The 9,881-nt window shown below is 33.3% G+C and overlaps 1 protein-coding gene across 7 annotated transcripts in view; it reads right to left on the reverse strand.

Annotated features, from left to right (window-relative positions):
- LOC102678616 (zwei Ig domain protein zig-8-like) overlaps positions 1 to 9,881 on the reverse strand; it is a 420,477-nt gene that overhangs the window by 302,960 nt on the left and 107,636 nt on the right. For all 7 annotated transcript variants that reach the window (XM_006610694.2, XM_031508149.1, XM_031508148.1 and 4 more), the window contains exon 2: positions 3,309 to 3,472. In XM_006610694.2, coding sequence (XP_006610757.1) covers positions 3,309 to 3,472 — 164 coding nt within the window. The remainder of the gene's footprint in view (positions 1 to 3,308; positions 3,473 to 9,881) is intronic.

A 9,881-nucleotide genomic window follows, 5' to 3' on the forward strand; every position in this document is an offset into this window, starting at 1 on the left:
CATCACGTGTGACCTTCTGAACCATGTGCCATTTCCCTCGCGCATCCGTGGTTAAGTTACATTTTTCAGCATCCAGAGACGAGTACCATTCCTCCTACGAGCGTAGGAGGAATTAAATTAGGAAATATCCGTAGGAGCGACTCTTGCCGTGGCGTAACGACGTTATATCCTCTTTTATAACCTGTTTACAGCCCGTAATTGCGTTTCCTTAATTTTTACATCGTTTGACGGGGACGTAAGGAAGATTTAACTCGGCATTCTTCTCTTATTAAAGCTACGATGGACATTTATGAAACGTTGCGCATTCATGAAATTTCGCTTCAATTTTGATTCTTCCCAATTTTCATCGTGCTCGTATCGTTACGTCCGGTTGAAAATCAAGCCTGATTTAATTATCGACTTACACTACTTGCGGTGGAAGAAGCATTTTTTAAACAGGTGTTAAATCTTAAATCTCTGATTTCTGCAAAGTGAAATTAAACAATTATCAGAGTTAAAAAATTATTTTCAATATAAATTTAATTATTATAATTTATAAAAATTGAATTTATATTTCTAAATCACAAATCACATACGTTGAATATTTTTTATAATTTGTATAAGAAATAAGAAAATAATAGGAAATATTTTCATCTGTGATGCAAAGATGGTAACAGGATCGAATTGCTCGTTGACATTCGTGTTGAAGTAGTCTTTCCTATTCTAATATCCATCATCCCTGACCTGTATTAATGAGAGACGGTAAAATTTGTGACAATCCGATTATCGAAAGCTCCTACTGCAACGTCATCACACATTCGAAATGAATTAGTGTTTAGTTTAGTGTCGTTAATTTGTATCAATGGAAAGTCGATTAATATATAAATATGTACGATTGCTATTACGTAGCCCGTTTGTCAAGCTAGATATCGGGCAATTTACAGTATTTACAAAATTGTGACATTTATCGTAGATTTTGTGTTACATATTCGTCAAACTCCTGATTATACGTGTTTAATTGCTGTTCAACCGGATACGCGAATCATTGTCGAGAAATTTACGTTTCTCCAACAAGAGAAACGTTGAAAGAAGGGAAATGATTTTTTATTTTGTATTGGCTCGTATAGAGTCAATTCTCTAGAGTTAATTCGTTTCGACATGTTGGAAAATAATTTTTTCTCTTTTTTGATTCAACTACTTGCAATCGTTCTCTTTTTCGCGAATTCATTTCAGAATCTCATTAATGTGGTTTTCCTTCGCTCTGTGTACGTGATGTAATTAAAGATTGTACGCGATACACGTTTTATTTCTCTTTCTCTTTAAACATACGCGGTAAATTTAAATTATTACGGTTCTCGCATTTCCTAATTAATCCGCCCGAGATTTTAAAAATTTGGTATGGTATTTAAATTTTTATCATCTGTTCTCTCCGATGTGAAAGAATGTAAAGATAAGTGAATGTTATTAATGTAAAAATAAATATTGAAATGATTAATGTAATTTATCATTTATTTACAACTTTATATGATATATCATTAATCCTTTCGATGATATGAATACATATTTCTTGGATCAATGTATTGCAATTCGTACAAGATATTTTCTTTATCTAAAATTATCTATCAATTCAAACGATTAAATAACAATTTTTCGATCCTTGGATCAATGTATTGCAATTCGTACAAGATATTTCCTTTATCATCTAAAATTATCATCAATTCAAACGATTAAATAACAATTTTTCTATCCTTGGATCAATGTATTGCAATTCGTACAAGATCTTTCTTTTATCATCTAAAATTATCCATCAATCCAAACGATTAAATAACCATTTTTCTCTCCTTGGATCAATGCATTGCAATTCGTACAAGATATTTCCTTTATCATCTAAAATTCTCATCAATTCAAACGATTAAATAACAGTTTTTCTATCCTTGGATCAATGTATTGCAATTCGTACAAGATCTTTCTTTTATCATCTAAAATTATCCATCAATCCAAACGATTAAATAACAATTTTTCTATCCTTGGATCAATGTATTGCAATTCGTACAAGATATTTCTTTTATCATCTAAAATTATCCATCAATTCAAACGATTAAATAACAGTTTTTCTATCTTTCTTTGGATCATTATGGAAAATTATGGCGAACACGACGTATAATCTTTCGTATATCGTTTATAATTACTCTCAAGCTTATATTTCTATCGATCATCGTACGATAATTGCATTTACAACGAACATACACGATATACTATACATAATAATAAATAGCACAAAGAGATCGCCTGTTTAAACGCCTCCACCTGTTACTCTTTCCGTACACGTTTTTCCCGCGGATATACGTATCCGCAATTTTTCGCGATATAAAATGAAAAATTTAATGACCGCGCCACGTACTCGTCGGTCTTTGAGGCCATTCCCCTTCTTAGAGCACGCCCCATGCATATTCTATCGACGAACGCAAAACCGCACGGCAACCCCGTGGTAATGTTATTCCGCAACTCTGTCGGATCCATATCGATCCACGGATCACGGAAGATTTTGAAAAACGAGGCAGTGGCCGTGACCGCAACAGAGCAAGCCACGGTATCGCCTTTGATCCCGTGATCAAGTTGCGGACGTGACTTTTCTTTTCCTCTTTTCTTCCCTCTGGTATCTCGCTTCCCACGAATTATATCGAAGGAAGAGAAAAAAAGAAGAAGATAAACGAGAGCGAAGTTAACGAAAATTTGTGAAGAATTGCCTTTTTTTTTTTCTTCTATTTTTAATTCGAGGATCATATTATGAATTCCTGGTTGATCTTTGAATTTTATTTTCTGTATTCTTTCGGTTTAAAAATCTAACGATTTAATTAATGTTACTTTAATTCGAGGAGGAATATCAGTTCGATTTCTTATATTTGATAAATTTTAATTCGATTTTTCTAATTCTGTATTCATTTCCTTCAGTGATGGCAAATATTATACGATAGGAAGTTTAATTCTAAAATCATATGTAAATGAATTTTTCAAACATAATGGAGAATTTAAATATGATTTATATGGGATTAACAATATTGCTTGAAGTTTAAAAATTATAAAATACTTCAAGTATCATCGAATCATTGATTCACGGGAATAAATTGAAATACAAATTTGAAAAAATTTCAAAATATATACATATGTATATATATTTTTTAATTCTAGTCGTTTCAAATGTGAATATAGAACTTGAAACATATCGAAGAAATTAAATAGCAATAAAATGCGAGATCGTTTTTCTTCTTTATTTCCCCCTCCTGGGTGAATGCTACACCAGGGTGGAAGTAACAGGTAAATCCTCTTACCTCTTTGTCACCCAGTTGATGAACTCTGCAATGAAGAAAAGCAGTCTGGCCAACTGCTGTGGTCACATTTCGTGGAACGTTCATTTCGAACGTTGGTCCGTTGGTGAAATTGTGATTGCCAAACACATTTCCTCCCACCAGCTTTTGATCTCGAGCAAAAGTGCCTGAAAAACGTGAGTCGGCAAAATTAAATTTCCCTTTTTTTCCTTTTCTTTATCAAACTTTCTATCTAATCAGACTAAAAAAAATATATATAATTCCAATTTTTCTATTTAATTAGTTAAATTTTAATAATTAATATTATTGAACACGTAACTCGTTATTCAATATTCAAAGTTCAAAACTCTTCATATTCCTGATAAACAAATTCGAGACCAGCAAAGCGATGACTTGAACTTCCCTTAATCGCATCAGAGAGTTTGAAAAAAGAAATCTTCGATATCAGAATATTTCCAAAATTCACAAGAATTAATACAGATCCAAGATCTTTCATAATCTCCAGATACCATTACCTCGTTCGTTCCTTTCCTATTTCCTGAGCGAAATTCAATAACACCTTTCGAACACCAAGGCTCGTTCAACGTCACCATTAACACCTGGGAGAGGAGGAGAGGGAAGGCCTATTGTTTCCTACGGTCACGATAGTCTTTTATGACAGTGACTATTATGTGATCCCAGATCGACAAGGAATCGTCGCGGCGCATTGTGATTTCTATTGGCTATTGTTGGCGTTATCAAGAGAAATAGCGGAATTCCAATGACAGCTGTCAATGCCTACTTCATCATTGATTGCATCGATGCCTGAACCAGATAGCTGTACGACACTGGCCAGAAATCGTGAAATCGCTCGATTAATCCAATCTCCCTCCTTCGAGGAGGAGGTGATGGTTCTTTCGTCCCTTCGGAGATGAAAAACCATAAATCTGTTTCGAGTTATGGTTTCAACGTTCTAGATTCCACGATAACGGTTCTTTTCGAAACTGGAACAATGGATAGTTTCACTGTGACGATGTCGACAAAGCATCGAATTTGACTTCAGGCGTACCGAGCTTAATGCACCCCTAAATTAGGTTACTTATAGGATCGTGTTACAGCATGTGAAAGCCCTATTTGCGAGAGAATGCTTTGGAATCGTTGCTCAAAGTGTAAGTGTTATTCGTAAATTCGATTTATTAATTAGATTTTAGAAAGTCTTTTTTTTTTATATGTATATTATTCTCTTTTTCGTATCAACAGGGAAAAATAAACTCTGTTGACTTTTTTTTTTAGGATGGAGATGAAATTTTTAATATTTCTCAATATTCAAATATTTATATCGGCTGACCAATATATATTTATATTTTTTTTTTTTATTAAAATTCACTTGGAATAATATTAATTTTATATTTATTGGGGATTCAATATGCGGAATAATGTGCTGATATTTTCTATATTTATCTTTCATACTTATTTAATAACTCGCGTGCAATACTTTTTTCCACAAGTTTGATTATTCGAGATAGGATTTTTAATGTAATGGAGTCGCGTGTATAAGATGAATTTCTTTATTAATGCTTCGATCGAATTATCGATTCAATATAAAACGCATAAATTTCTAATCGAAGTAGAGAAATTTTAATTTAATATCAGCCTCATCTCTGTAGTTCAAATATACCATGATTGAATTAAATTAATTCAATTTATTTCACGCAGATATACGAGTTTCTTCTCTTGATGACTGTTAACAAATTACGTTACGAGTTAAACGATAAATTTATATTTTTCCTCGAATCATATTCACTTAAATTTTCATTTTTCACTCGATGTATAATATATAAAAATAACGCGAGGAATCTGTTATTTGTTCTTCACGCAGATATACGAGTTTCTTCTCTCGATGACTGTTAACAAATTACGAGTTAAACGATAAATTTATATCTTTCCTCGAATCAAATTCACTTAAATTTTCAATTTTCACGCGATGTATAATATATAAAAATAACGCGAGGAATCTGTTATTTGTTCTTCAAATAAAATTCTACCATCGATTTTTACCATCCATCCTCGAATACAAAACGTGTTTTTGTAGATCTACTCTTGACACGGTACCCCTATTACAAAATCTATCGATGAAAACGTTGAAATAATATCGATACGCACGAAAGGGGGTGCGCGCACCACCCTCACGATCGACCATCCATCCAGGAAGGCAAACTTTGGGCGGTGTGTGCACACGTCTGCCCTGTATTTCCATACGATCATCGCGAAATTTCGCGGTTAAACGTCGGGTCATCCGCATTTGAATAAGATTTGAATTTTCCGCCGGGCGAGCGGCAAACACTCCACCTCTTGTATTTCCATACCGCCACGTTGTATATATAAGGGCGCTATTTTTTATCAGAAGAGAAATTCAATAAGAGGAATTCCTCCTCGCCGGGATCTAAATAACGACGAATCGAATGGCTCGACGATTAAACGAACAAATTAAATCTCGTGTCTCGCGACACGATAATCTTCGCAATCTTCGCGCAAGGAAGAAAGTCTCTTATTTCCTTCTCATTTTTTTTTTTTTTTTTTTTCTCTCCAAGGAGTTTCAATTGTGCCACGGAATCACCGTTCCAAGTAGGTTCGAATCTAAAGGAAATCGCGGAGGAATGGAAGGAAAGGCGGAAAGAGGCAAAGAGAGAGAGAGAGAGAGAGAAAGAGACTTCATCCTGGATCTCGTTTCGTTTATTAATCCGAGAATTTTAACAGAAAGATAAAGGAACAGGCGCAATATTTGCAGATTGCGCCTGCCTAACACGAGATTTTCATCCGGTTTATTCTTTAAAAGACTAATATTCCACCTTTCTGATTATCCTCGCCAGACTCTCTTGGATATTGGCTGCCCCTTTTGTTATAAAGCGGACTTGAGAAAAATTCTTTAGGATCGCGGTAAGACTTTTGCTAATTAACTAGAAAGAAGAGAATTCTTGATTCTTGATCGAACTTGTTCTTTTCTTTTTCTTTTTTTTCTTTTTTTTTTTTTTTGGATCGATAACGCGCACTTAGCCTTCATCCATTTATTGGAATCGGTGAGGATCGATTGTCGAAGACTTGTCGAGGAAAAATTTCGTGGAGCGTTCATACCAGTTCTGATGGCTCGGTGCATTTATTTGAATATCAGATACCGAGGAGGAGGTATTCTTTGTTCCTTTTTTGGTTCCTCTTCGAGGAATGCGTTCGACTGGGAAGCTTTCTAGTTGGTAAATTTAGAGATCTTGGATCTTGGATGATGTTTTGATACGGTGGAAGATAGAGAGGGAGTTACTTGTTTTAAAGATTTGTCGAAGAGACGAAGCTTTTTTCCCCCAAACTATTTTCCAAAGACAATTTCCTTGGAATAATAATTTAACCAACTGTAAAAGTTTATACAATTTTCTTTAATTAAAACTTTGATATTATTGCGGCTTTTTTTTAGGATACGAGCAATTTAATTCTTTCTTAAATGAAGTGAAATTTAATTGGAGAGAAAAATTGTTAGCTTCGTTCAACAATAGATAATAAAAAAAATTTTATAAATAGTGTCAATTTAAAAAAAAGTCCATTTCATTAAAGATAGAATATATCTTTGTAAAATTATTTTCGAATAAATGAGAAAGACCTAGAAATCGATAAAAGTCTTCGGTAATCTTTAGGTAGAATCTGTAGGGCTTTCATGAATACCTAGATGTTCGCCTGTATCTTATAATCAGCACGCTACTCTCTCTCTACGACGAAGTGACAAGCTGGATAAATTGCAGCGTCGTCTTTTGATCACTCCATTCACTGTCTAAGTCTCGAAGACAGTCTTGGCTCTCTTCCTCTGCCCGCAAGAAAGTTTATTCTTGGCCTTTTTTCTTCGATGTTGATATATAGGTTACTAGACAAGACACTAGAGACAAGACACTAGAGACAAGAAACCGTAGAAATGGAAGGAGTTAAGTACATCGACGCGATGTTTATCAAATAATTTAAGGTGACGAATGAAGTTGTTGAAAGAATATTAAATTTCTTAATATTTATAATTTCGATATTATATAAAGTAAACGTGGTTAAATTGAAAGAAGAATTTCGAGAAAAATTTTTAAAAAATTCCAATATTTTATGACAAAATTTATATATACAACAATATATAATTTTATAATTCATTTCACTTCGTAATTTTCGCAAATTTACCGGATGGAAACATTTACCATCCATTTCCACACATTGCTGAATAAAAATGCTAACTCTTTTGCTAATAATCCGGGACAGAACATCTCGATATTAAGCAAGGAAAGAAGTAAAGGAAATAAAAAAGAAAATTCTCTTCCTAAATCCTTGTATCTTCGTAAATCTTCCACATTCAACCCTTATCCCTCTGTCCGCAATATCTTATTTTATACGTGCCCGTTCAAGACACGAGGGTTGCACAAGGCCAGGCTGAAGTACAGCGCAAAATTATAGAGCCATAAAGTAGGAGAATTCGAAGCGAGTTTCGACCCCGAAATCGACCTGCCATCCGCCACTCGCGATTGTTGCTCGCATTCGGTGGTTTAAGGTTTCGTGACACGTACGAGTCGTCGTTCAAACTCTCTTCAAATCTGTGGATACGTTTTAAAGTATCAAACTTTCTCTCCGCACGACGTTTTGCGCACGACGTTTATTTTAATTCCTTGGTCGGAATTTGTACGAGTTTTATGGTCGAAGCATTGTAGAGAGCATTTTCCCTTTTAATCTCTTGTGTAAGTTTCGATAAGTTATTTAATATTTATTTGACTTAACGAATATTTTAATTGTGGATAAATTCATAATATTTAATTTTTATTTTGTCTATAAATTTAAATGTAATTATTTTCAGTATCATTTAACAATTGAAAAGATTTTGAATTATATATATATATTTTTTTGTATGCAATGATTATGACAACATTTAGCATTTCGGAAAGGTTATTTATCGTAGAGTCTTTTAAGAAGATTGAACCTTGCAGTCGGAAAAAGTGCAACTTGCGTTATATAAGGGTTAAAATTTTCATGGAATGGAACAAAGGAAGGGAGAAATTCTCATAAATAATAGCAAGATTTATGTACACCGAGGAGGGAGAATAAATTTTGCACGAATGAATAAGATAAATGACTAGCCTGCAATAAACATTAAGAAACATTAGGAAATGAATTAAAAAATTCATGGGAACGTTCAGAATACCCCGACGTGGGTAATAAATAAAATTTTCGAAATTATTATAGCGAAGAAAATGATGAATCGAATAAAAATAATAAAACTATCAAAATTATATATAAATTATATCCACGAAATTATTTAATCGAATCATAATATTTTTTAATATATTAACGTGTCAAGTATAATTTCACATTTATTTTTGCAAAAAGAAAAAAATTAGAATGGTTGTAAAATAAATATTAAATTGAAAGTATTTTACAAATACTTTTCGTGTAGTGCCACATTCGTTATTCCTCAATTATGGAGCGCATAATTCATACGTCAAACTATATTTATCGCTAATCTATCATTTGTAAAGTACGGTTGAAAACGGTGTGCAACTAACACACGTTATATTTCAACGTCAATTCGATCCTCGTTAACCGGGGAGAAACGTCCACCGAATCAACCATTTTCATCAGACACCTGTCCACCGTGTAACGCGTAGTGAAATCTATTAATTGGTTTTCATCTTCCGACAAGAGGAGGAGACAATTTTCGTTCTCGCATTTGAGAAACGACACTTTTGTCAACGAGATATGGAAAGTTGGAGGAACTTCTTTGACATCGACACGATAGTTTGCTTGATAGTTTTTATTATCCCCCTCTCCCCGTTCGTTAAATTTCGTCGTGGGAGCAGACATTCAAAGGGAAACTAGCTGTCGTTTGTAGGACTCGCTTTTCAAAAACAGCTCGTGTTATCGAGTATCAGGCGGAATTGAGTTTCGATTTCATTCGTATTTCAGTCAACACCTGAAACTTCCCCTGTACTCTTTGTACTTCGATCAAACACCGGAGAGAACTTTTTATTAAAGTTTGGAACGGTTTGCTTGGGATTATAATAGCTGGTAATGGAATGAATAATAATGAGCTCGCGGTTGCGGGCCCCATTTAAAGTCCGTTTAAAATTGGTGAGAAATGTTTCGATAATTATTACATTAATATTGATTCGTTCGTCGATATTGAATTTATTTGGATATTTAATTAAATAAATAGCTTTCATTCAGAAATGAAATCAAATTAAATAGTATTCTTAGATTCGTCATATGCGAGTGTTTGAAATTTTTAAGCAAAATTGTTAAGTAATTTATTTGAATGAAAAGATAGAATATATCTTTTTTAATTCACAATATATAGTGAAAAATCCAAGAACAATAAAATTTCGATTTCCATTCTTTTATTATTTCAAAATTAATTCGAGTTATGAATAAACATAAAATCATGCCACGGATAAATATTTAAATTTTCGCGCGTAATATATCGAAGACAATATTCGATATTCGCGCGTAAAATTGAATCGAACGAAACGATAAGGTGAAATAAAAATTTGATCAAAATGAAATACAAAAAAAAAAAAAAAAAAAAAAAAAAAA

Source organism: Apis dorsata, unplaced genomic scaffold (assembly GCF_000469605.1).
Source record: "Apis dorsata unplaced genomic scaffold, Apis dorsata 1.3 scaffold_75, whole genome shotgun sequence".
Classification (NCBI taxonomy): domain Eukaryota; kingdom Metazoa; phylum Arthropoda; class Insecta; order Hymenoptera; family Apidae; genus Apis; species Apis dorsata.